Source organism: Esox lucius, chromosome 12 (assembly GCF_011004845.1).
Source record: "Esox lucius isolate fEsoLuc1 chromosome 12, fEsoLuc1.pri, whole genome shotgun sequence".
Taxonomy (NCBI): domain Eukaryota; kingdom Metazoa; phylum Chordata; class Actinopteri; order Esociformes; family Esocidae; genus Esox; species Esox lucius.
The window spans coordinates 24,034,358-24,062,226 of record NC_047580.1 but is presented as its reverse complement, the minus strand read 5'-3'; the positions used below and the strand labels follow the sequence as shown (position 1 = coordinate 24,062,226).

The following is a 27,869-nucleotide window of genomic DNA, read 5'->3' as shown; positions in this document are numbered from 1 at the left end:
CCACTCTGGATTTGAGTAATAAACAGCACTGTGACAACTCTAGTCTCCCCTAGGAATGTTACCATTAAATACAGTTGCTTCAGAAAGTATTCAGACCCTTTCCCTTTCTCCACATTTTGTTATGTTAGGCTGAATGTATAATTGATTAAGTTCCCAGGATCACAGTGGGCTCCATTATTGTAAAATGGAAGAAGTTTGAAACCACAAAGACTTCCTGGAGCAGCCAAAGAATGAAGGGTCTGAATACATGAGATATTTCTAATTCAAATGTCTAAAAATGTGTTTTGTCATTATATAATACTGTTTGTAGATTGATGGCAAAAAACAATAATACATTTACATTTTATTCAATTATAAATTCCACCTATAACACAAAATGTGGAGAATGTGAAGGGGTCTGAATAATGTCCAAAGCAATTGTACATGTTTTCTTTTTTTTAAATGTCCTTTACAGTTTTTACTGTAATTTTATTTTCATGGCTGTATACATCCATAACTGTTGATCACTACAGTAATCATGCCAGCCATACTTCTACTAAGTTCTGGGAAATGTACTGGGTAGATGTACTGGGTAGATGTACTGGGTATACTTTGCTGACATTATTTCTTGGTTGACATAGGCCTACATTTACCAGAACAAAACAAACAGACCTGTTAGCCTATACAATTTAATTGTCAAGAACACTAACAGACTGACAATTACTCAATCCATATTAATTACAAAAACAGACATAATAATCGCATCAGTGAGTAATGTGGACTTTATACTCTTCTAACCCAGGCTACCCAGGCTACCATCTACCTGAGTATACCCCTCAGGTACCTCAATCATCGAGCAAAACCCTGTCATCCTCAAGGCCAGTTAAGGACCCACTGTCCGTCTGCCAATAAGCATTGTCCCTCTACACAGTGGCTGGTTCCACACTAAAAACTGCTGTTAGAAATGAAAACACTGATTGAATCAAAACGGGAGCAAGAAAGCCAAGATGCGGTGGTGGGCTAACAACTGCTGTCAATCAAAGGCAATCAATCTGGGTGAGCTGCAGCGAGCCATGGGGGAGGAGGGAGGGGTGGAAGGGAAAGTGGGGGGGTTAACCTATGTTGTGATGTGTTCTAACCATTACTGATGACAAACAACACACTTGAAGGTCCAGAATGAGCTAATCATGACACCAAGCTTTTTATTTGCATCAAAAAGCTCTTTTTTTATTTCCATCTTCACTGCCATGTTGGCTGAGTCATGACTAGCCATAATTTAACAGAAAATAACTTAAAATAAAACAACAAACGGTATTGCTATATAAACCGCTTCTTTTCTTACTTAATAATATGCTGCCAATATCCAGACCCCTACCCAAGCTCTGAGATTATTTAAGATCTCACTGATTTTTGCAGCTGGCATAACAAGGCTTTGATTGCACTGGACCTCTACTTGATTAGCACCATCTCTTCAAATACAAATGATCAGAGAGGCAGAGTTGGCCCCACACTTGTGAAAAGTCAACACAATACTTGATTAGGCCCACTGTTAGGGGGAAACTTGACCCTGGGGTTTACTACAGAGGGCAAATTAAAGTAACAGCATCATGTTTCTGTGTTGTAAAAGACTCTACAGGGCAACTTTCTTACAGTTTGATGACTCTTCTTGGCGGGATAAGTGAGGGCTATACATGCATAAGGAACATTTCATAGAAACATATTATCATAGTGATCATTTCTATAACAGCGACATGCTTACAAAGAGGAACCATGGAGGAATTTGGCATCTTTAGACTTGAATTTAAAATATTATAGCAAAATATAGGCTACCAGAAGTGATGAGACTTGGCAAGACTAAGTCAAAAATCAGCAACAACAAAACAGGACAGTATTAGACGGGATGTTCAGCAAACATGCACACGGACAGTTAACTGCCTGCAACAAACTGAAAACATCTCTTTATGTGCTACCAGCCCCTCACCAGGCTCACCCATCCATGAAAAACCCATCTCAAAGGGAGCAGAGGTGAGGGCTTGTGGTGCACACACACAAAAACACACGCAAACACACACAAACACACGCAACGCAGTCAGCCAGGGAAGGACGCAGCCACACTACAGCCTTTTATCCTTATCATAACTACTCCCATAATTACTCAGATCACTGGTTCACCTGCCGGGGCCTGGGCTGCTGCGTGCGGCTTTACGGTGTCCCGGTGAAGCAGACAAGAAGGCGGCGAGAGCCCATTACAGACACACTGTACAGTGTTGTTACATTTCCAGCCAGTAGTTGTGAAAGCGGCGCTCACGAGCAAAGAACGGTCCCCGTTTTGTTTTTTTGGTTAGCAACGTCATCCACTATCACACAATTCGTGGACATCCTGCAAATTATTCTTATTTTGTACATAAATTAATGCATTTGTGTCTGGAATCCAATTAGTAAAATAGCATACAAATCCAATCTGCTTAAAATCACACAGCGCATCTTTAACTAACTGGACATTGGGAATAGGATGCTGTGATAACAAGTAACCGTATGGGAGGAGATACAGACCAATCACAGCTGTCATAAGACAGATAGTCAATCAACAATGTCCCAACTGCCAATCAACAAGAATCATAGACTGCAACACAAACCAACCAATTTGCCTCCAAATCTACATCTCAGTGTTGCCGTGCAAAAAACACTGAGCTTTGAAGCAGTTAAAGCAATATCAAGGACAACAGCGTATCGAATGAAGAGCCGAAGAAAATCTGTTGTGGTTGATTTCAGACTCTTTTCAAAACATGACTCCAAACATGAACACACTTAATTATCTAGATTAACAGAGCCTTTGACAGTGGGAGAAGCTGCTGTGTTCATTAAGCATGAAGAAAGTAGTCACTTTCGCAGACTGCTCTACATCACTACAGCATGCATGGCAATCTTTTCATTAACGGAATGTTGTGAATTCAAAGAAGGCTCCTCTTGATTAGGCTAGATGTTAAAACAGAAATTATGCAACATATCGTGGCAATAAAAAGCACTTTAGTGTTGCAGCCTTATATGTGTACATTTATTATTCTCAAGCCTAATCCTATCTTGCTTTCGTCATTCAGATGAATGGAGGATTCCTTTTTCAGATGAATGGGTAGGTGAGTTTCGCTGTCTTACATACTGTAAATGATCTAGCGCCGAGTGGCAGCCTTCCCTCTATAGCTGTTCCTGCCCTCCTCCTGATCTCCTGGCCTCAACCAGAAACAATCACTCTTGGTTAACAACAACACCTCTGCTATTGACAGGGGGATCTCGTAAAGCAGACACTTCAATCAACGGAGCAGCAGGCTCCTCTCCAGTCCAGGAGGAACACCCAGAGGAGGAGATGAGGAGGCGGGGGGAGGGGGGGGGGGGGTCTCAGACGGACAGATGAAAATCAAGAGGTAAATAAATGAATCAATGAATGAATAATAGATTGGCCAGCTATAGTGTCCTCAGTGGAGCAGGGCACAGTGCCACAGGGGTGGGGGTGGGTGGTGGTGGGGGGGGGGGGGGGGTGATGCAGTATTAATAACAGTCTTACTGTTCATCTCTGTGTCATCACTGATACTCTTAGGAGGAGCGTGGCCGGCATAACACACAGCAGATCTGTACATTCGATCCGGATTACGAATTTTCTTCAGTCCTTCAGGAGGCAAAAAGAGAGTAGAGAAAATCGAGGAAAAGCAGCATAGTATTCTTCCTTCTGCTCACAACTGCACTGTTTCCCCCATGCAAAAACAGTGATATAGGCTGCCACACAGAAGACAGACAGTAAGAATGGTTACATGCAAGCAACACATTAGAAACAAACCCCACAGTAATGAGCACACAGAGAGGTGGAGAGCACATCAGAGCCTGACTAGCTGAGGTCTAACCTATTCCTGACCCAGTCTCTACCTAAACCCTTGGTTGGCCAATCAACGTTGTATATCGCAAAAGGACAAGGTTTTAGGGCATCCACACTATTTATTGCCACAATGTAAGGCAAAACATTTGAGAGAAATAGTAAACCACTAGGCCTAGATGCACTAGCTATTCAAGCTTCAGAGAAAGAGCAACTGGTAAAACTAAACTCCAATAAGGTCATAAACACCATAATACTTCCATTAGGAGACATTTCCACTGACAAAAAAAACAAACAATTGATATACGTGAGAAAAGAGTTCAGATTCTCAGTTACGGTTCCTTGAGAAGGCTTAGTTCTATCTATATAGGTTATGTCACCGCTCTGTTGAGAGTTCAAGACTGACAATTCAGCTGTCACTAAGTCTGTCGCACTTTATTTTACAACTCATTGATCTCAGAGATCCTTTTTTTCCAAACCGTTCTGACAGGCCACAGCTAGTATACAATATAGACATCTTATTTTTAAATCAAACAAAAAAATCGATGTATCATGGTTTAGCCTAATTTAACACAGAGATATAAATTAGCAGTGGAAAACAGAAGATGTGTATCAGAAAATCTGCCAGAGCCATCCTAATTGATTTGTTCTTCTGTCGTGCCAGACATTTGCTTGTTGGCTTAGGCCTTCCATCCTTATTTATCTATTTCTATTGTTTCATTTCTATCCTGACACACACAGCTATGTTGGCACATTAAATCCGGGTCATTCTGTTCTAATATTTGTGCCATTCCACAAATTTGGTGACTTTTGAACTTGGTTACTTTATCAATAAACTTTTGATGTAAAAAATAAATAAATTATCAGCAATTTGTATCTTATTTATCTGTGGGTTACAGAGTTAACATGTTCAGTGTTTGCTTCTTTTGGTAAAAGAAAAGAAGGACCAAAGTAAATGAAAACCTGTGTTCACATATTTTGTTAAACCACCCATTTAAGGTACTATGTACATGCACATGTTCCCCTTCACTGAAAATCAGCTCAAGGATAAAATGTGGATACAGATTCCATCCACAGTTCTTCAGCAACAAATTTAAACTGACATTAAGTATGCATACGTACAAGCACCCACACTAACAGTTACGGTAAGGAGTAGACGTAAAGCCTACAATATATAAATAACAGTTATGGTAAGGAGTAGACGTAAAGCCTACAATATATAAATAACAGTTACGGTAAGGAGTAGATGTAAAGCCTACAATGTATAAATAACAGTTACGGTAAGGAGTAGACGTAAAGCCTACAATGTATAAATAACAGTTACGGTAAGGAGTAGACGTAAAGCCTACAATATATAAATAACAGCAACTATTCTAATTATATAACAAATACAACCAAAACAGTATAATTTAAGTAATTACGCTGTAGCCTATTTCATCTTTCAAATTGACAACTGATTTCATGTTTACACCAATTAGAATAGGTCTCTACAGCTCCCAGCTGATCATCAGCAACAGAAAAAAACAAGCATTTTTCCAGTTGCTGCTGGGGAAAACGCAATGCAAGCGGGGAATATAGTTGCTCTCATTGATTACTAGTCCAATTCTCCCACCTCTCCAGCATTACCGCAATGCTGAACGAGTCACGCCCCAACGTAGCATCAGACTGATGCTTCTGTAGGTGAGAATGAACTGTTCTTTCTTCTCCTATTTTGGGAAAGGTCCCTAATGACGAGTGAAGGGGCCAGCAATCAGGCTCATTGTAGGCCTGGCTGGGACTGATTCAGGTCGATATTAGTCCACATCACATCAGTAGTAAGCTGGATAAATCAATGTGATCAATCAGAGAGGGCCTTGTGAAGTAGCTGGTAAAGGCTTGTTAGAGACAGACAGGCCTAAGGAATGATACCACATCTAGTCAGCCAGTCAGACAGAGGCTGGGACGCGTGGGGAGGGGCTTCCATTCAGGCCTTACTAATTCAATTAAACCAGGAAAAGGAAAAATCTCCAGCCTAGAGGAATGCCTGAGGAGGAACTGTTCTGAAATCGGCAAGAAAGAGTAAATTGTTGTCCCCCACAATGTGCCTCCTCATGAGTCACATGCAATATCTCCGGCACCCTTGGTCCAAAGTAGACTAAACTGAATGTTGCATCTGGCCAAAAAGATCTGTTGCTTTCAAAATTACACTAATAGGCCAAAGGGGGCGCTGCTTCTTTTGTGCCAGATGACGTTTCCTGCTGCCTTGTTTGGCAATGTAAACACTAGGCTACAGCCAGCACTGACTGAAGTGAATGCTCTTTGGCTATGCTATTTTTGCACCCTCTGAAGGTTCCAACCCAAATGTAAATGTCAAAAATGGGAGAGGGCCGTCAAATGTTTATTTTTCTTTTCAGAGGTCTTTTTTTTTAATTGTGCACAGGGGATTGCTCCAATTAGCAGGATTTAAACCATTTCTACTTTTGAATTCAGCTTTTAAAGTTGATAAACTTGTGTTTATTTATATTATAAGCAACAATGTGCGCACAGGAGTAGGGTACTCGCAAATGTTACAAATGCAACTGTTTGAAATCTAGGTTTTCCAAGAGCTATTTCATGGACTGTTCTCAAAGCACACATGCAAACTATTTCATGTGACAGAGATGAAAATATCTCTTACAAAATGTAGAATGAGGGTTGATTTAAAAGGGCACTCCAGCCGCATGACTGAAATTGCCAAGTTCCTTCAAAATCACACTGTTTTACATAAGCTGATCTCACCTTGTCCAAAGGTGACCTCACCCTGTCTCAGACACAATCTCCATCACAATCACAATCAAGAAGAGTTCCAGCAGGTGGTTTGGGGCCGGAGATGCACTGCTCTCTTTAGTTTAATGGGCTAAATTCAGAAGTCGCTCTTAGGCTGCTCCCTGCACCAATGATTGGTTTGAAGGTCGCCATTGCAAGGGAGAACGTGTTCTCAATCTGCTCACCTGGTTAAACGAAGATGAACTAACACGTTCACCTGGTTAAACAAAGGTGAACTAACACGTTCACCTGGTTAAATGAAGGTGAACTAACACGTTCACCTGGTTAAATGAAGGTGAACTAACACGTTCACCTGGTTAAATGAAGGTGAACTAACACATTCACCTGGTTAAATGAAGGTGAACTAACACGTTCACCTGGTTAAATGAAGGTGAACTAACACGTTCACCTGGTTAAATGAAGGTGAACTAACACGTTCACCTGGTTAAATGAAGGTGAACTAACACGTTCACCTGGTTAAACGAAGGTGAACTAACACGCTCACCTGGTAAAATGAAGGTGAACTAACACGTTCACCTGGTTAAATGAAGGTGAACTAACACGTTCACCTGGTTAAATGAAGGTGAACTAACACGCTCACCTGGTTAAATGAAGGTGAACTAACACGCTCACCTGGTTAAATGAATGTGAACTAACACGTTCACCTGGTTAAATGAAGGTGAACTAACACGTTCACCTGGTTAAACAAAGGTGAACTAACACGTTCACCTGGTTAAATGAAGGTGAACTAACACGTTCACCTGGTTAAATGAAGGTGAACTAACACGTTCACCTGGTTAACCTTTTCACGCGTGAGTTTCAAATATTCCTTACCGACCCCCCAGCGTGAGTTTTTTTGCACGTGACTTCAGTACTCTGCAGCATTTGAACTCACGCCAGCATTTGAACAGTCATCTTGCTAGGTAAGGAACACTACATGCATTGCATTGCAAGCTTCTCTCGTTGACTCGAATTCTAAGAGCTGCAAAAGTTGGTTGATTTATTACTGTAGCTAGCTAGAAAACGTCAGCTAACCGCTAGCAAACGTCAGCTGCCTGCTAGCTAACAAATCGTGACCAGTTATTCAGTGCAGTGAAAATGAATAAACTATATAAAATGCATACAACGGGGAACGTAACTTCTAGAAAGTTTTTGCAATGGTTTTGATCGGTAGTAGTCGCTAATATAATTCGTTTTTGTGCATTAGTGTTGGCTGTCTGTTGGTACGTAACTAACACTTCTTGTCCCGATTTGAATGCTTTCTACCTGGTTAATATCATAGTATGGTCTTGAAACAATTACAATCAGGAAATAAAGTTATAAACACTGTTTGAGCTAAATGTGAGTAAATAATAGCGCGGTTTTACCAGCCATTGTTACGTTACTTGTAGCTAGGTATGCTAATGGTGCGTTCTAAACATGACGTTCTAATCACACCGGTGTGATCGTACGCTGCAGGGACCACTCTAGATTGATCACACTGGTGTGATCGTACGCGCCAAAGGGTTAAATGAAGGTGAACTAACACGTTCACCTGGTCAAATGAAGGTGAACTAACACGCTCACCTGGTTAAATGAAGGTGAACTAACACGTTCACCTGGTTAAATGAAGGTGAACTAACACGCTCACCTGGTTAAATGAAGGTGAACTAACACGTTCACCTGGTTAAATGAAGGTGAACTAACACGTTCACCTGGTTAAATGAAGGTGAACTAACACGTTCACCTGGTTTCAGTGTGATGATCATGTGACCTGAGCGAACCTTTAAATGTACAACAACTTGCATGGGTACTTAACAGAACTGGTGTGGTGAATTTGTTTGCGGGGCAAGAACATGAGGGGAAATAACGCTAAAACGCAGAAATGATTCATCAAATGTGTTTTAAGCAACTGCCTTTATGTTATAGCTAATAGTTTGAAAATGCTGCCGGCCCTTTTCGTAGAGAAGCAGATCACCAGGTGGATGACGTTTTTTAAGAGACACTGGCTCTTCTCTCAAACCATTTGATCTACATGCATCAATTATTTTGACAGCATCAAGCCTTTAGACGTTAATGTTAATTACCCTTCATTATAGTTGTCATTACTGGCTATTTGGCACATAAATATAATGTATGGAGGTATATTGAAAGTACAGAAATCTGGCATAGTTTGCACATCGGGACCATTCTGGAACGTGAAAATAAAGTTAGTCGCATGCCTTGCATATGTTTTCAATACTGACAGTCACTTGATGGTGGTGCTGAATACACAAATCTTAATTTGGAAATGCTGTGAAACATGCATTGCTTATTGGTTGTCTGGTACAGTGGCATGGAAAAAGTTAACTGTATTATATGCATATATGTAGAATAGTTATTAATGCACTGTACATTTACAAATCTGATTTCTAGCTGATTATTGTGTGCAGCCAGCTCTGATCGTAAAGAGACAGGCAGGAGTGTAAGTTCATTCATGATGGTCGGCAAACCCTCAAACTATTGGCCAATAGCCCTGACTGGGCCACAAAACCAATCCGAAGAACAAGTGGTAAAGTGGTGCTATTACTGTTATTTGAGGTCATAATAATTATTTGTGGTTTCATTTTATGAAGGACGACAGTGTTTAATGTGTCTTCTAGTACAAGGGGCGGGTCATGCAAATTAGTTACATGTGTATATGAGAAGAAAATGTATCTGACCAGACCACTCCATTACTCTCAGGAGTTAACAGGAGTTTTAAAAGTCAGGGGTTTAGGCTACTCTCAAATTGAACTGAGGAGGTAGAATAGGCTGTGTCACTTGACTAGAAATATTGTCAGTTAGTATGAATCTAAACCCCTTTCACTCCTTTTTTCTGGTCCCTTTGTGACCTAGATTGTTCCTTAGGAATTGCCGGGAAAAGCCCTAAAAGTCCTCTGGGGCCCAGCAATCAGCTAGGTGGATCAGAACTGCGTAACTTGTGGTGTTACTCCGTACACACAAGACCACTGAGAGCGGCTGGCTCATATCCCCCAGGGTGTGGCGCAGGATGTGGCCCATGGTGCCGTCATGAGATCTGCCAAACAGCCCTCACCACAGCGCCACAGTCCACGAGCTTCAAGGACAAAAGGTCAAGGCTGCCTGTTAATACCTATGGCTCGTTTCCCGACTGGATCTACAGGAAAATTGCACTAGCAGCACTGCTGAAATAATAGAAATGTAATCTTCTTTATATGTATCTCTCTAAGCCTAGCCTATTGCAATTCCACATTCTCCCTTACTGCGACACATCATTGAGTAACTGATATAAAATGGATATTGGATGGAGAAATAACTATTCTATGTAAAAGCTCCCAGGCTCCTGATTGACTGAGAGGACATTGTGTTTATATGGCGGTACAGGTATGAAGCACTCTCTCTCCTTCTACATCCTCCCCCTCCTCGTCCTCCTCTACTGACCGACCTCACAGGAACACCGAAAATAACTCAACACGCTCAGCGATGGGAGTTTCAAGTCAAGGTTTCAGTAAAAGCTCCTGGTGATGGAGAGGCAAAGAAATGGACAAATGTAGTGACTATACGTTACATTTATCTTGTGTGTGTGTGAATGTAATGCATTAGGTCTAAACGCCACTGTGAAGTAGTAAGTAATTACTATTACGGAGATAGGTTTCTTCTCTTTTTAATTTTGTCATATACATTAGGCCTATTACTACATTATAAATGTAAAGTGCGTCCTGGCATGGTCATCCCTTTCACAGCTCAATACCACCCCCCTGTGGAGTTTCATTTAGGAGTTGGCACAAGATTACAGCGTCAGTTCTCCCATTTTTGTTATTTTTGTCTTACTCAATAGTATAAGACTACATTCACTATCAGTGTTATCTCGGTCACATAAGCCCAACCCAGACCTGTAACGTGTTTATGTATTTTTATATTCTACCTGAGAAGCTAGAAACTGCAGTAAGACAAATAAAAACTCCAGAATGTAAACACTTTTCTTCATTATTAAGTACCATCCTGGCTTAACACACTCCCCTAATTGTCTTGACATCAACAGTTACCTTTGCAGTTATGTGTCCTTATTCAATATTTTTGTGTATCTAGTGTTATGTCTGTTTTGGGCATTTTATCAATTCCAGTCCTTACTACCCATCTTCATTGCTCTGGCTAAAGTAGCATTTGTTATGGAGTGACAGAAAAAAACTGCAGAATTCTATTCAAGATGAGTCGTCAGGCAAATGTATTCCAGTCATTGCCAGCCATTTGATAATATGAGCTCTTTGTTGCCACCCCCTGGTTACATATGAACAATACAGCATATATTGTCTTTTCATTTGAAAGCACACTAGACTAAATGCAAGCAGGCTTGATTGCATAGTTTTAAAAAACGAAACAAAAAGCTCTAATGTTAATGAAAACTGTGCATATTACAGTCCCAATGCATGTACTATGCATCTACATAGCAAAAGATGGAATAGGTTGTCAATAAAATTTCTGTATTTCCACATGCTATTATTAATGAAACGGTAACCTACAAATAGTTAAATAACAATCTCACAAAAAATTTCTAGCGTTTTTAACAAATTGTTAAAAAATATATATATTGTTTTGTCCTTCACTTATGAAGAAAGAAATTATTTAAAACATGGCCAATTGGAATCACTAATCTTTGTGCATGCATTCCTTCCTTATTCAAACATGCTGATCCTAAGAGCGACAAAATGTACCATGACAATCTACTTGGCCAAAATAGTTTCAACACTGTAGTTTCGACTTTTAACCGTGCCTTATACTCAAGAGTATTACTCTTCAACTCAAATGACATATTCACATCAATATATGGATCCTGACCAGATGCACATTTCAACCCAAAAGAGCTTTAAATATTCAATTGTAAGGCTAATAAAATAGGCTAGCACATCAAAACTTCATTTTCAAATTGTGCAGTATTTAGAAAAATAGCCTACACTTTCAAGCTAAGAAAATATTTTTTCATAGCTCAAATACATCTTCTGGCATTCAGTTCCAAGGAGTGAGGTACAGCAGCCTATCCTATATATGACTATATAGTACTATAGCAACCATCGACATTAATAAACAAATACCACTTTGAAATGGTAATTGTATGATGGTCTTTGTAATACACCAGTCAAACTCTCACTCGAAAATAAGATCGAAAATATGGTAGAGTATGAACCTCAACCAACGGGTGGGCTGGTCGAGTTAATAAAAAGATAGTCCAGGACTTGCAAGCAAGCATTTTTGTAATCAGAGATGTTCACTGGATGGCTGAGGAAACTAAACTAAAATCCAACGTTCATACATGCGATGTTAGAAATGTGCAATGTCAAATAGCCCGTATAATAGCTTTTCTGTAATTATGTAATAAAAACATCCTTTCAAAGCTGGATAAATAAAAGAGAAGTTGGTCGAAGGCAATGACATGTTGTTATTAACTTAGCTTGGTTGTTAGCTACTTAGCTTGCTGCTTCGCTTAACTCAATTTACAATAACATAGGATTCTTCGATTCGGTCTTTACATCATCCTGGCTATTTAATCTCCTTGTTTTTATCATGTGTAGTCTATGATGGGCATAGCTGGCTAGAAAGCTAGCTAATATTAGCTGGCTAGGTAATGTTGTCTCCACGTTTAGCTGCCTAGTATTTCGGAAGAAATATAAGAGTGCTATTCTTTTTAAAACTCCACGTCTCTCATCATGTATGTCACCATAGTCTGACTTTAAAATATTCTATATCACATAGTTGTCATACTGGTTAATTAATCCCATTATATCTCTCTTACCTTCCGGCTTGTTTTCGGCAGCCATTTCCCCTTCGCGCGCAACATCCTCCTCCTCCACACGACCGTGGGTACCACGCGCGTGCACGACGAGGACAGCACGAGGAGGGACTCGAGGAGCAGCAGCGAGTGCAGCCAATGCAGACTTACCATTGGTTGTGGGGCAATGACTGACAATAAAACTCTGGAATGGCTAGTGACATCAAGAAAACACCCCTCCAAAGCAACTACTAGAACACGTCATTGGCCAAAAGGGATTATTTAAGGACATCTTAAAAGTAAATTAAACAATCTCCTTTAAAAATGTGTTTAGCCCACTTGCAAGCATAATCTGAAGTATTGAACTACTGTCTTGACATAATTGTTGCGTTTACACAGGCACTTCAATTCTTTTATTAATCGATCTTTGACCAATCAAATATTTTAACATCAGATCTTTTCGTAAATAACTTGTTTTGGTCAAATTTCTGATTTGGGGTGCCCCTTATATTTCATTCTCTAATTGGTCTTTTCACCAGACAAATCAGATTTGAAAATAATCAGATTTAGAAATGTTTATTGTGATTGGCCAAACTATATACTTATTTATTTGGACTAAATAGATAAAGAGCTTTAGTAAGGGGGGGAAGCTCACTTCATCACCAGTGTGTAGCACCTACCTGGATGAAGCATGAGGATTTGTCTAAATACTTAACACACATCAGGTATGAGGGGGACAAGTGATGAGAGATACATTCCAATTAACGGGTGTTAGTGATTATGTGGCCATGATGGGAATTGGAATTCGTGGAATCTAACCATGGCACTGAGGTTTGCTTGTGATCTCAGAAAGTAAGGACACCTGTTCGATGTCCCATCCGAAAGTTACCACCCTTTGCAGGTCAGTCTCCTCATGACTTCCCTGTGGCGTTGATCTTATGACCATAGGAAAGAACGCCTCTTACTGACAGTCTAACACTGTTTTCAGCAGCATCTTGTCAACAGCAGTGAAATGCAGGGTGGTATATGCTGGCATAAAATACCAATAAGTGGAAAAATATCAGATTTAAGGGGCATTTGTAAACGTCTGCAATTTGAAGAAGACATCAATTCTGTCATATTTAAATGTCTATTGCTAAGGCTACAATATCAAAATGCATCTAAAAGTGTTTGTTTTTTTTGACTAATTGATAGACATTTAATATCCTTTTCTGCAGCCCTAACATTTGAATTAAACCTCTATGGCTGGGTTTACACAGGCTAATCAGATTAGCTCAGAATTGCGCTGCCTGTGTAAATGCAGCCAGTGGAAAGATCTCAATTTCATACTGCTCGAGTCCTCGCTCCTCTTCTCCTCAAAACCCGTTGGAGTATGCAATTGAGAATCTCCCTCTGCTAGAGACCGGGCCAAAACGAAAAGGAGGGGTGCTGAAAAGACAGCTCCATTCAGCGAGGAGGCAGATGACGTCAGAGCGCAGCACCGTTTCGACTAGCTCGCACCTGAAGAAAAAAATCGAAACTTATATTCAGAAATACCTCTAATAAAGATCGATTTTCTTTACAAAAAAGTTTTATTTTTGATATTAGATATTATTTGAAGATGGATTAAGAACAAGATAGAGGGACAGCCATTGAACAGTATAATTATGTGTGTACTAGGAATAGGATCAGTTCGTTTTCATTTAACTTTATTTTATTTTATTTAGCTGTGATAATGTTTATCACGAAACAGAACCTTTATGTAATTTTTTTGGACAACTTTGTAAAAAGCCCAAGTTGGTGTCGAAGCGTGTCATCTTATCTATAAAGCAAATGTATAGTTATAATTACAAGGTTCCAAATGAATAAACCGTGAATGAAAGATTAATGATTATCAATACATTAATTATCAAACAATTTTAGCCACTGTACTTCAACATCTAACCTGCTTTTGATGATTTAGATGATTAGGTTATTTTTTGGACAACTGATGATGAAAAATGGGCTTTATAAAATACAGTCGTTGGATTCAGCCGTGTCGGGAATCGTGGAACATGTTCTAAATTGTCCAGCGTTGGATTTCAGTTGGTACTAAAATGTAGGTACTGTAAAACTGTCACTGCATAAAGACATCCAGTCCACAAGGCGGCGACAATGACACCATTGACGATACCACGTTGCACCTACTGAACGGAAGTGGGCATGAAAGGTTGTAAACATGGCGCCGGCCTTGGAAGACGATGAGATTGACAACGATGATTACTATTCTTTGCTTAATGTTAGAAGAGAGGTACGGCATGTGTGTTGCTGTGGAAGATTTGAGAAGTTATTTCATAGTCGGTTTGATTTCTTTTTCAAAATTATCTGGAGCCAATTCAGATGCTTCTCGTTTTGCTAACCAGTTAGCTAGTTAGCCAGATAATTCAGTTGACCCTCGCTTCTCATTGATTTCAGAGTGCTTTTGGGGATACAAAACTTATTTCAGCTGCCACTATATATATATTTATATATATATATAATAGTCTATTGACAATTCCTCACGAAATCCAAACAAAACACAATATGATTTGCATTATTTGAAGGACATTTTGTCCATAGCGTGGTGCTTAAGAGGATACAGTGTTGACGTTTTTAATTTCCTATAAACCGCATATTGAAACAATTCAGTAAAAAAAAAAGTTTGTCATATTTGGCCTTACCCAGGGTTTCTTGCTTAAACATTGCACAGTTTAAGTACATGCGTTTATGGATATTGAAATATACCTGAATACGGGAAATATGCCATGTTTGACTTTAGCTTATTTGACTATTGTTAAACGATCTATGGGCCTATTAGTATTATCAAAGTTCTGGGAGAGTAGTGTCTCCACTGAAGTGAAGAGCATGACTGCCCAAAAAAAATTGCCATTCAAAAGTCACAAAAATCCTATTCTGTTTCTTAATAGGTCAAAATTTGAAACAATATGCCGTCTTTGAATAGGCTTATTTCTGTAGAATAACTCATAACCGATACATTATGCTGTAATGTTACTAGTCAGCTAACTTCTTGTGTGCAAGTTAGTTGGCACACAACGCGTTAGCTAACGGTAACATTATTGTAGCTAACTTAGAGGAGCTGGGGAGCTAGCTAGACGACTTTGTGAGAGATTGGCACCATGTTTCCATCAAGAATTATGTGAGTAAAAAGAAATCAGCTTTGATGAAAATGGGTTGTGTCTGTAAAATATGATTATGAAATGTGATCTCTTTGGACAAAGTGTTGATTTTAAAAGTCCAATGAAAAAGGCTCCGTAATGTAATGACAACAGGCAGTTTGTAGATTTGACATAGTGGGTTTTTCTGCATCTGAGAAATTGATAATAAAACACAGTGATTGACTTATGTCAGTGTCTAAAAAAAAGCCATGTATGACATCAGTCAAAGCAGAATTGACATTATCTTACTTAAGACAATGGTGGCCTTCCCACTACGACTCAGGAAAGCATCATTTTAGCAGCATGGTAAAAATGAATGATGATGAGATTGAGAGATTCACATGGTATGGCGGACATTTGATTTCCATCTGTGAGTCTTCAACTGAACTGCTGGTTGCAGTATAGTCTTCTCGATATGTGAAAACATGTCTGCTGTAAAATGTCCAGTGGCAGGTGGGGTTATACGACAACACAGATGAATAAGATTCCAATCAGCCGTACAATGGGTTGCTAAGTTGGCCTTATCTTGCTCTGACCTGTTGGCTGGACTGCAGTTGTCTTGTCTAGGCCAGAGTGGACAGATGCAGAAAAACACATGCTCTTTAATACAAACATATCTGTGATTAAACTGTTGGTGGTGTTGAAAGTGGAAGCACAGTAAAAGTAGCCTTCATATGCTTTGTCAACACACCTTGCTTTTATTCAGCAACTTGTTTGGTGGAAACACCACTGGTAGGAACATTCACATATTTTCTTCATGAAATATTTGCATGAAAGTCTGTTGCTAATTGGATGTCAACTAGCTACTTAACCAGCCTTTGGGCCCAGGTAAAGACCACTCTCCTCTCTGCCCAGTAGGCTAATGTTGTCTTCCCCATGAGACAGCTCTGTAAGCATTATAATGTCAATAGGTGTTGTTATTTACTCACTAAAATGTTTATCAAAGGTGTGTGGAAGAACCATGTTCTTTTTCCCTCCCGATACATGTAATATATTGCTTGTTACTAGATGTTCATACACCAAATTGACCTTCTTTCCTCCAGTAACCCCATTAGTGCAACACTGATTGGATGACTCAAACATTGGATGACTTTCAAACATTTTTCTTTAGACCTTTTTTGGAGGTACAAACTGAGTGCAGTGTTAGTAAATTAAGTTGCTCATTAAACAACATTATTTACTGAGTAACCAATGTACTTTGACGGAACGCCTATGGAACTGTCTGCTTGGGAAAAGAATGCTGGCTCACTCAACAGTGAGGAGATTCTTCTCTGCCTTTGACCATGTACTGGAGGCATATCCAGAATTGAAAAACGTTTCTTTCTCAACCATCTCCCGTTTTCTTTTGACACTAGAATTGGGAGACTGTGTGGTAACTTCCTATTTTATGAATGTGTGGTCTAGAAGGGACTTCAGTGTCAGCATGCGAAACTTAGTGACTTTCAATTACTTTTCCTGCAGAAACGTCTTAATTATATTAAAAGTCTAATGTAGAAGTAGCACCTATCAAACACAGTCACAGGACTGGCTGGAATGAGAAGTACCTTGTTTTCCTACTCAGGCCCCCAATCTTGGAATCTTCTGCAGAAACACCTTAAGTTGAAGGCCACAACTGTTGAATAACCATTTTACAGTTTGTTGTTTTTGCTATCCTTAATGACTTTTCAAATCTGTTGTAAATCTGTATTTTGTATATGTGTTTATTGTTGTTATACAGGGTACCACTGTAAATTAGATCTCGTTCTCAGTTGCTTTTCCCTGCATTCATTAAATACATTAATGAAACCTTACTTTCTCACAAGTAAGCTGAAGTTCTCACTTTTTCTTCCAACAACCTGTCAGGCAACACAGGAAGAGCTAAAGGTTTCATACAGGCGACTGTGCATGCTGTACCACCCAGACAAGCACAGAGACCCTGAATTGAAGAGGCAGGCAGAACAGCTATTTAACCTAGTGCATCAAGCATATGAAGGTAAGATGAATCCTAAACGGTGACCTAATGTCTTTTATGTGTTATATTGGGCTTTGTTCTGTAACAGCAAAAAAAAAATCTCCATTTGCTAATTTGGATTAGGGTTGTAGGTAAACCGTTCATTGAAACTGATTTGTTCCATATTCCTCCCTATAGTGCTTAGTGATCCACAGTCACGAGCCATCTATGACATCTATGGCAAGAGAGGACTTGATGTTGAAGGATGGGAAGTAAGTCCAGAGGTTTCTCTTACATTAATAGAAGGCTTGCTGCACTTATTGTAAGCATACTATTTTCAAGCTGAGTAGTTTTGATTGGACTGCAGTGGATTCATTGTTTGGCCTATTCTAGGTGGTGGAAAGGAAAAGAACACCAACAGAGATCAGGGAAGAGTTTGAGCGTCTGCAAAGAGAGAGGGAGGAGAGACGGCTACAGCAGAGGACCAATCCCAAGGTTTGTTTCTGTATGTGTGTTGCCAATGTATTAGTGGCTATAGAACAGGCTGTTGTTTAGCATGATGATGATTTATTAATGTGACTGTGTGTTCAGGGGATGATCAGTGTGGGTGTTGACGCCACAGACCTCTTCGATCGCTATGAGGAGGATTACGAGGACATGCCAGGGGGTTTCCCACACGTCGAAATTAACAAGATGCATATATCACAGTCAATAGAGGTAATGGAAAGGATATGAATGAGTTTGAAAATGGGGAAGTCGCTATGGGTCATATGTGGGTAAAGGTATTGATGAAATATGTGTATTTTCCCTTTTTAGAGAGACTGGGGCGCCTGTTTCTTTTGCAGTTGAGCCTTTTAAAAAGTATGGCTGCTGGTTGGTCTCATTGGATAAGTAGGAGTATTGTTCTGTGTTACCTAATGCAGGCCCCCCTCACCACCTCCGACACAGCTGTTCTCTCTGGCTCCCTATCAACCCACAACGGAAACGGAGGAGGAAACATTAACCTGGCACTGCGGAGAGTCACATCTGCTAAGGGCTGGGGGGAGGTCAGGATTTAATCATTTACAATTTCTACCTACATATTACACAGACTGGAGGTCTTCATGGATATTCAGTAATCCGTTTATCCCAGATCTGATCCGGCATCCAACTGCATCAAATATAATATTTTGCTCACCATCAAATCCCAGGTTGGATAATGCTCGGTGCCGACAGATCTCAGACCTGTCGGCATTTATATAACTATATATGTGAATCAAAGATATTTTTAAAAAAGAACTGACGATTCATTTATTTTCTAGGCTCACATTTCATATGAAAAGAAAGTACATTTTGCAGTTTGGAACAATAATTTTGAGGTTCAGGACATAATCTCCTCTCTGCCTGTCCACCTCATTGTCTGGCTTGAGCTCTTGTTACAGTGAACTTTTATCAGCATTTTGTCCCATACCTTGAAATATGGTGGTGTCATTTGGCTTTCACTTAATCTAGTTAAGGTCAATGGCATTGTGTACTTTACCTAGGACCATGACATTTTGACCAAAAACAGGAGATTGAAAGTTGTCCATGAGTCAATGATCCCAAGCACACATCGAAATCCAAAAATGAAAGCTTAATTGACCATGTAAACAACATTTTGTAGTGGCCATTTTAGATTATTTCCTCTAGAGATATGGAACAAGAGGCTTTTATGTGGGAGTGTTTGTATTGGAAAACATTTTTTATGCTCTCGAATTCCGTAAAAATAAAGTCAGAGCCTCACAATACAGCTGCTTCATTGCGGCCGGGAGTTGGCATCCTGGAAACGGCATAACAGCAGTGCCCAAAGGTCTTTGATGTCTGTGCAAATTGTCTCAGCTCCATCCATGGGTGGTGTTGAACAAGGGTTGGCTTGCCAGGTTGTACTCTAGCAACTCTTTGTGGTAGGACAGGCTACTGCCTGCTCTGTCATGGTTGTTAAAAAGTGGAAGCACTCTCCGGGCATGTGTGTTTTCATGGCAGATGCCTTTCCTTTTTGTTTTAACATGAAAAGTTGTTATAATGTAATACTAAGCTGTATGTAGATAGGTCTGGTTAAAACAACAGTTTCATGTAAACTGTTAATGGTCACTGTCAGATGGGTTTAAACAGTGAAGCAGACTTTGTGGACAATAAAGCTTGCAGTTTTTATACATTGGATCAATTTGGGTTGATATTTGAACCAACTTATCAGTTCTCCCTTCTCTGACATTTACCATACAAACCTACATCAGGTTTGTCATTGTCAGATTTATTTCAGTAATTTCACAGGTATTATTTAGCTCTGATATTAATCTTGGGATACAAGAAAACCTCTTAAAACACACACCTGTTTTACTCTGCACTGGAATGATAGGACCACCACCAACAAACAATGTCAATTGTCACCTGTTGTGTTTTCTGCTGGGTAGTCCCGTGTTGGAGGTTTTATATATGTGAACCTATCCAGGTGGAGTTTGGGGCTGGAGACACACACGGTCCCCTCTTAGGAATGAAGATATTCCGCAACCTGACAGCTCGCTGGTAAATCCGTATTCCAAAACCTTTGTAAGAAGAAACATTTGTAAAGCCGCATGACATTGTATTTTGGCTGTAGTTGAACGCTGAGAGCACCTAATGACTGTCTCGTCTCTCCAGCTTTGTGACCGCTCAGTGTGGACTCCAGTTCTCGTCCCGGGGCGTCCGGCCGGGTTGCACCACTGTGCTTGCTCGTCACCTGGACCAGAACACCATGGGCTACCTACAGTGGCGCTGGGGCATCCAGTCCTCCATGAACACCAGCATTGTCAGGGACACCAAGACCAGCCACTTCACCTTTGCGATGCAGGTTGGCCCAGCTTAAGATCACAGTGTGCTGCTGTCCGCTTATTTTCTCTCCTGATTGTATTTCGTTACACTCTGCAGCTTGGGATCCCTCACTCCTTCATGATGATGAGCTACCAGTACAAGTTCCAGGACGACGACCAAACCAAGGTCAAGGGTTCGATCAAGTATGTCCATTTTGACGGCGTTGTAGCTTTAGTATCTCGCGGGTGGAGTGGATACCTGCACCACAGTGCCAAGGCCTCCACCACATTCTGGGTTGAGTTCCAGGCCTGGCCTTGCCCGAGATTCCAATGGGCTGGTGCAAACTGTTCAGCGTCATCTGGGGTAGGGAAGCTTTGTCGGCAGGGATTTCCTTGACTGATTGCACTCCAACAACTCCTTCAGGCAAGATGAGCAGCTGCTATTTAAATTTAAATTATTAGTCGACCAACATCCTGGTTGGGCAAGAAGCAGAAGTTCTTTCTTGTTATGTGTTGGAGAAGCTTGTCACAGTCTTCTACTCTCCTTAGCCTGTTAGGAGTAGCTACGAAGAGACCAGGTCATAAGTACAATTACTTAATACGAAAATAGGGTACCATTGGGAGGATTTTTATTTAATCCTTTGTTGATTGAGTCGTTAAATATTAGGACAGAACTATTCGATCAGGTCAGGCCATTGACAATATGTGAATACATTTTCTTGTAGATCGGGATTTTTTGGGACAGTGGTGGAGTACGGTGCGGAGAGGAAGATCAGTCGGCACAGTGTCCTGGGGGCAACCGTCAGTGTAGGAGTACCTCAGGGCGTCTCCCTCAAGATAAAGTAAGTATGGCTACGTTGTCTTTAGTACAACAGTTGTTGGCACCAGGCATTTAGGTTCTTGAACTACTGTGGTTTGGGTTGAGATCTGTAAAAGGTTATCTTTATCCATCACTAAAGAGCTGTAAAAAGGTATCTTTATCTATCACAAAAGAGCTGTGAAATGGATTCTTTAACTATCTCTAAAGATCTGTAAAAATGTATCTTTATCAATCATTAAAGATCTGCAAAAAGGTATCTTTATTTATCACTAAAGATCTGTAAAACGTAATCTTTATCACTAAAGCATAACTTATCAGAAACTGTATATTTAAAATATGAGTGATGACTTTACATCCCAATTTCCTATGGAGTTGAACCATCAGTGGCTCAAAAAGTTGATTTACTCTAAATACATAGTCACCTCTAAAAAATATAGTCACCCTTGATGAGCAAAAAAGGCTGTACGACATAAGCCATACATAAAACAGCATGATAAGATGAATGTAAAACTTTGACTGCTGGTGATGAAATTTGTCTACTTGTTATTATTTTGTTGATGATAATATGACCAAAAAAAGATATCAGGAGAAAGGAGAGGATTAAGGCAGCTCTCTGTTTTTAGCAAAACCGCAGAGCTGAAAACATCAGAAATCATAGAGGTTCTGTTGTAATTAAAACTGTTGCAAATTGCGTTCATGGCAAATTGTACAAAACTAGGAAATGAGAGACATGTTGTCGGAAACATTTGTGTTTGGTGCGGCTGTTGAAGGTCACAATCAAAACACTTAAAAACAGGCAACAGAACCTGCTGTTTCTCATTTTTGATGATTTACAATCTATGAATGTTTTGTAATCCACACACAACTTTTTTAATAATATTTAACTAGTTTTTGCCGGACTGCTTAAGCTGAGCCAGCTAAGAAGAGCTAATGTCTTTAACTGAGTGAGTGAGTGACTGACTGACTGCCTGACTACCCCTTGTTAAATAGCATAATGGTTAGAGAAGCGGACTTGTGAACTATAGGAACCTCGTAGAAGAAGCGAAGTACACATTATGAATTATTATGTATAGACTAAATCTTTGCTGGCTAAAACCATTAGTATCTACATTAACTGTATACTGCATAAACTGTATACGGTTATATTGTGACTGTTTCTAGCATGGAATAGTTCATATTCAGTCTTGCTAATGATTGATCAATTGGTATAATTATTCCTAGGAAGTTAGTAGATACTAGTAAGCCTATTACTGGCTAATAAGCTGATAAAACGGCCAGTGGCAAAAGCAATACTGGTCATGTGGAAGACCTGAGTTCGAATCTATTGAGAGCAGCACATTTTTTTTATTATTTCTGGTAGATTGCATGATTCTCTCATCTTTTCACTTGATGAAAAAGTTAGTTATTGTCGCCTTTAGTGATAGTTATTGTATAAATGTCATTAACGAATGAAAGAAGAAAAAAATGTTCTTATGCAATGAAATGAAATAGCTTTGGCAGACTCGCTAGCAATGGCTAAATTCTTATGACTATTCCAGTAAGTTAGTAGATACCGTTAATGCTTATTAATGGCTAATACGCTGTTCAAACGGCCAGTGGCAAACGCAATACAAAGCCCCTATTTGTGGTGGAGGTAAACTTAGTAAGAAACGTTAGTCAGTTTAACTGTATCAATGTCATTCACGAATGGCCAATTAACTACTAAATCAAAGTTTCCTCTCTTCTTTCTTTGCTCGCTGCAGTCTTTGCCATGTTGTTGTCCATGTTATTGGAAATTAATATCCTGGGTAACTTTAGCAAACCAGCAATACGATGTAGGTTCAAAATGTTTTTCTATTTGTAATTACTGGGGTTTTCAAGGGTTGTTTAGCCTGGCTTTTGGGCTGCAGCATTTTTCTTTTTACTTACTTTACGTTTACTTCATGTCGCTGACTATCCAGTATAAAAAACATTTACTTAATTGCTGACTACCTGTAAAATATTTTTAAGATACAATAACAACCTTGTATTAGGTTTAAACACTGATGAATAATTCAATATGTAGAAAGCATGTATGATTTTCTTTCTTGTTCTTGTGAATGTGAATAACAGATTTTACTTTCACTTGATTTCTTTTGGGACTGCTTAGTTAGGTATCAGTCAGTTTGTCAAAAGATTTTAAAGAAAATATTCTGATATTTGTATACACATATATAAGCCTGTAGCAGGTAATTGTGTTCCTGAATTACTTTTTTTTTTAAATTTCATGTAAAATAAGTCAGCATGTGGAACTAGTGATGGTTATTCTTTATATTTATATATATTTTATATGCATTATATAGTATGTCTACTGATGTACCTGTCTAGCTTCTTTTGGTGATATACAGTTTCTATTAGGCCTGTTGTAAATTAGTTTTACCAGTCAGGTGCTTCACTCACACAGAAATGGTTGGATTGAAACATGGTTATTGAGGATACATGTAATTTGTGCAGGCTGAACCGAGCCAGCCAGACATACTTCTTCCCCATCCATCTTACGGACCAGCTCTTGCCCAGTGCAGTGTTTTACGCCACAGTCGGACCACTTGTCTTCTACCTCGCTATCCAAAGACTCATCATCAGGCCCTACGTGCGTGCCCAGAAAGAACAGTAAGGCTGCCCACACATCTATACTTCGTATTTAAGTCAGTTTTGCTATGACAGTATTTCAATTGCGTGAAATGTTTCCACATAATAATTCCAGCTACCATCAACAGTCAACTTACCTAGAACCCAGAATGGATAGCGTGATGGTCTTACAGTAAAACCCTTCAGTCCTGTTCCTGGAGAGTTGTCTAGCTATAGGTTTTCAGTCCAATCCTAAACGAGAGCACCTGATTCAAATATTTAGGTGGTGAGAAGTACCATGCATCCTATTGCTGGCTTACATCTGAAGCTAAGCAGCAACGGTCCTGGCCTGTCCCTGAATGCGACCAGGTGCTGCTGGAAGTGTTGTTGGAGGTCAAGTAGGGTCACTTCCTTTTGGTCTAAAGATCAAATCCCAATGCCTCGTTGCAGTGAAGGGACATTTCTGTGCATAGGGTTCCTGGGTCTCTACGGTTACTTAAGATCCCTTGGCCCTTATCGTCACAGTAGGGGGTGTTAACAGCTGTCTCCTGGCTACATGTACTATTTGGCACTCATACCATCATGGCAATCATCCCTAGCTTCTAATTGGCTTATTCATGCCCTCTACCCTCCTGTAACCCCCCCACCCCCACCCAAAATATGTACAGTAGGTACTAAATGTATACAGTCAATAATTAAGTTGTGCTGCATAAGACAGTCAGCTGAATTATTAAAATAAATCTACCCGAGACTAAACGTTTGTGTAGTTGGTGAGATTCTACATGAAGTTCTATGTCCATGAAGATTACCAGAAAATGCACTCTGGGACACCTCTCCAGGGCAGGGAGAACCAGTGGAAGTAGTTATGAACAAATGATGTGTACGATACAGTATTGGAACGCACTCTTAACTCTTGGAAAACACTAACTATTTCTCTTCATTTTCTAGGGACTTGGAGAAGCACCGGGAAAGTTCAGCTTCAGACACAGCTAGGAAGAGACAGGAGGCAGAGTCTGCTGTGAGTTTCCTTCTAAACATCTAGTACATGAACAATGTCTCCTTGGAAGACAAGTTCTTGACCCTGGATTCAGTCTTTACCCAGGTCCAGAAGGCAGGACTAAACCTCGAAAATTCCTTGATATTAACGAAAACAGTAATATGCATTGCTTTAGGTATTTTGTTATAGGTATTGCTAATGCTCCCTGAGTGTCTAGGTTTTGTTCAGAGGATTGTTAGATTCTCCTACCAATTTTGTGATATCCAACTGTACGTGTAGCTTTGTCCCATTGCAGTTGACCCATGACGGGCTTAGGAGACTTGAGAACAGAAACACACTTCCACACAGATATCTGGCGTGAAGCTGTTCTGCTTTTCTCGCCCAGCGAGTGGATTTGGTGGCCTACCGGTCTATTTCTGTGAACGTTATGTCGTGGTTATTTCTAATGAAAGGAAATCAAGTCAAACGTCTCTGAAATCAGTGGCTTGTTATTTTCTGAGTTTAGGGGGAGAATCAGTGTAAAAAAACACTGTAGTTGGGAAAAAACACAGCATATAGTGCAGCATTACTGAGGTTCCCACTCTCCCCAGAGATATAGTGGACACACTCCTTTAGTCCAGGAAAGGCCACGTCTTTCTTCTGCCCTCTACTCGAGATAAAAACACCATACACTCATTATACAGAGTAGGGGTATAGATAAGAGAGTAACAGGACACACCTGTTGTCCTTCACACACACACTAACACACACATAGAAATCCAAACTTTGCACTGTATATTGTTCATCAGCATAACTTGGTATTTTTCCCCCACCGTTAGTAACATGATATTACATTTCTATTTCCTTAAAGGTTCTGCTTATGCAGGAGTCTGTGCGCAGGATCATTGAAACTGAGGAATCTAGAATGGGTATGTTAATGGACTTCGGCAGCACCAGAACTTCTGTATAAGAACCTCATATGAAGCTGGTTGACTTACTCAGCATGCTGAACTTCGTGTTATTTTCTGAATCAGGTCTCATCATCCTTAATGCCTGGTATGGCAAGTTTGTAACGGACAGCAGTCGGAGGAATGAGAGGGCAAAGGTCATCGACGTGACTGTTCCGTTGCAGTGCCTGGTGAAGGACTCTAAGCTCATTCTCACAGAAGCCACAAAGGTATAAATCCATAGCTCCTAGAATAATTTTGTTATTGTACCATTTTCTTGTTTGTCACTGAACGCAAAATGTCATAATTGAAGTAATTGTGGACAGAGTATGATGCCGAGCATGGTACTGGCAATGTTATTCCAATTCTATCATTACAGAAACTATAAAATGCCTTGGGTGAAAGTGTTCACAGGCCTGTGATAATGACTGATGTTACGGTGTTTTCCTCCTTCACAGTCGGGACTTCCTGGGTTCTATGACCCCTGTGTGGGGGAAGAGAAGAGCCTTAAGGTCCTGTATCAGTTCCGAGGAGTGATGCATCAGGTCCTCTCTCCGGACGGGGAGGCACTCAGGATACCAAAACAATGTACGTAGACTTACCAATGTGTCAGCTATGTTGCGTGAGTTTGTTTCTTAAAAAATATAAATGTTACCTCACCATTTATATTTTCCTCATGTAGCTCACAGGATCGATGCTGACAACTAGGAGCCTCTTGTCTGGACCGAATGGGACTGGACACAATGTCAAACGGATAGTTTGACGATGGATGGACGGACTTGTATAGACATGTATTTACCCCTTGTGCCCTAAAGAAACATACTGCATATCCCCCCTTCATTCACGTTCATTTAGTTAGGCGAGGGTGTCCTTTTGAATGAAATTCAGTCTAAATTCACACACTAAATTTTGTTTTCCTCAGGCTGTAGTTTATGAATCTTTCAAGTATGGCTATGAATTTGTACTGTACTGTATTGTACTGTACTAACACTGCAGTGCCTATGTGACCCACTTGAAGGTATGAATCTGTATATTTGCCATATTATTAAAAATCTATATTTTCCAAGCTGCAATAACCCATTTTGGAAATTGTTTAAAACTGTATTTTGTCAAAATATTCTTTTTCTTTTTAGCTTTTTTTAAATATATTTATAGTGCCTTGCATACATATTAAGGTGTCTGACCAATGATCTCATATTATTGTATTACAAATGGTACATTGAAAATAATTCTGTTTAATATACAAACACTAAAACTCAAAATCGATTAATGTAAGGGGTCATTGGTTTTATATTGGGAATTATTAGTATGATAAATACAAATCTAAAATATGTTGTTAGCATAAGTATTCATCTGTCACACCTTAATATTTGGTAGAGACGCCTTTTTGTTGCAATAACAGCTTTAGGTCTTTTAGGGTATGTATGGGCTTTACGCAGTGTCAATGATTTTTGCCCATTCCTCTCAGATTTGCTTCATGTTGTTAAGGTTGGTTGTGGACTGCAGTTCTCAGATAGTGCCAGAAATGTTCTATGGGATTGAGATCAGTTCTATGGACCACTGTAGCACCTTTTGTTCTTGAGAAACTCTAGTGTTGCTTAGGCCTTGTGCTTGGCAGTATCTTGGCTTTATTGTCATGGTGATAGGTGAATTTCCTCCCAAACTTCTGTATTTTTTTTGTGAACAGAAGCAGGTTCTCTTGCAGTATTTGCCCTTCATTTGGCTTCATCCATTCTTAAATTTTAACTAGATACCCAATCCATGCTATTAAGAAGCATACCGACACTATGATGCTCCCACCACCATACTCCACTGTAGAGAGGTGTGTTGAGGCATGGACATTGTTAGGTTTGCCCAGCACATGGTGCTGTGAGTTTTTGGCCAAAAATCTCCATCTTGGTCTCGTCTGACCAAAAAAACATTTGGGTCACTATGCTGTCTGTCTTTAGATGCACTTTCAGATGGTACTTGATGTCTTCTTGTAACCCTACAGACCAGTGTTGTGCATAGCTCTTGACATGGCTGCCTGGCACCATTCCTCCACTTCCTGCCACTGAACTGTGTAGCTCATGCAAATAGATTGTTGGAGTCTGGCTTTCACAGGTTTTCTTGTTTTGAGGGACAGACTTTCCTTGGTACTGCCTGAGATTGTTATTGATCCCTCTGTGCTCACTGGGATATCCAAAGACTTTAATATTATTTACCTTTTTCTTAATCTCAGCGTTTGTATTACGTTATCTCTGCCTTCTGTTGAATGCTCTTTGT

At 39.9% G+C, this 27,869-nt stretch overlaps 2 protein-coding genes across 8 annotated transcripts in view; one reads left to right on the top strand and one right to left on the bottom strand.

Moving 5' to 3' along the window:
- camta1a (calmodulin binding transcription activator 1a) overlaps positions 1-12,471 on the bottom strand; it is a 375,769-nt gene extending 363,298 nt beyond the window's left edge. For 6 of the 7 annotated variants that reach the window (XM_029124099.2, XM_029124100.2, XM_020051920.2 and 3 more), the window contains exons 1-2: positions 12,393-12,471; positions 3,539-3,640 (exon numbers count right to left, since the gene is read on the bottom strand). In XM_029124099.2, coding sequence (XP_028979932.2) covers positions 3,539-3,640; positions 12,393-12,417 — 127 coding nt within the window. In that variant the 5' untranslated portion in view covers positions 12,418-12,471. The remainder of the gene's footprint in view (positions 1-3,538; positions 3,641-12,392) is intronic. The other variant, XM_029124102.2, reaches the window with a different exon arrangement.
- Positions 12,472-14,517: 2,046 nt separating this feature from the next.
- Positions 14,518-26,703, top strand: dnajc11a (DnaJ (Hsp40) homolog, subfamily C, member 11a). Its single transcript, XM_010890741.3, has 16 exons — positions 14,518-14,637; positions 17,384-17,513; positions 17,670-17,743; positions 17,865-17,966; positions 18,063-18,188; positions 18,395-18,517; positions 19,939-20,012; positions 20,127-20,316; positions 20,394-20,479; positions 21,001-21,117; positions 23,568-23,723; positions 24,630-24,699; positions 25,529-25,586; positions 25,692-25,834; positions 26,063-26,192; positions 26,287-26,703. The coding sequence occupies exons 1-16, from the start codon at positions 14,566-14,568 to the stop codon at positions 26,310-26,312; spliced, it is 1,677 nt and encodes a 558-aa protein (XP_010889043.1). The 5' UTR covers positions 14,518-14,565; the 3' UTR covers positions 26,313-26,703.
- The last annotated feature ends 1,166 nt before the right edge of the window (positions 26,704-27,869 follow it).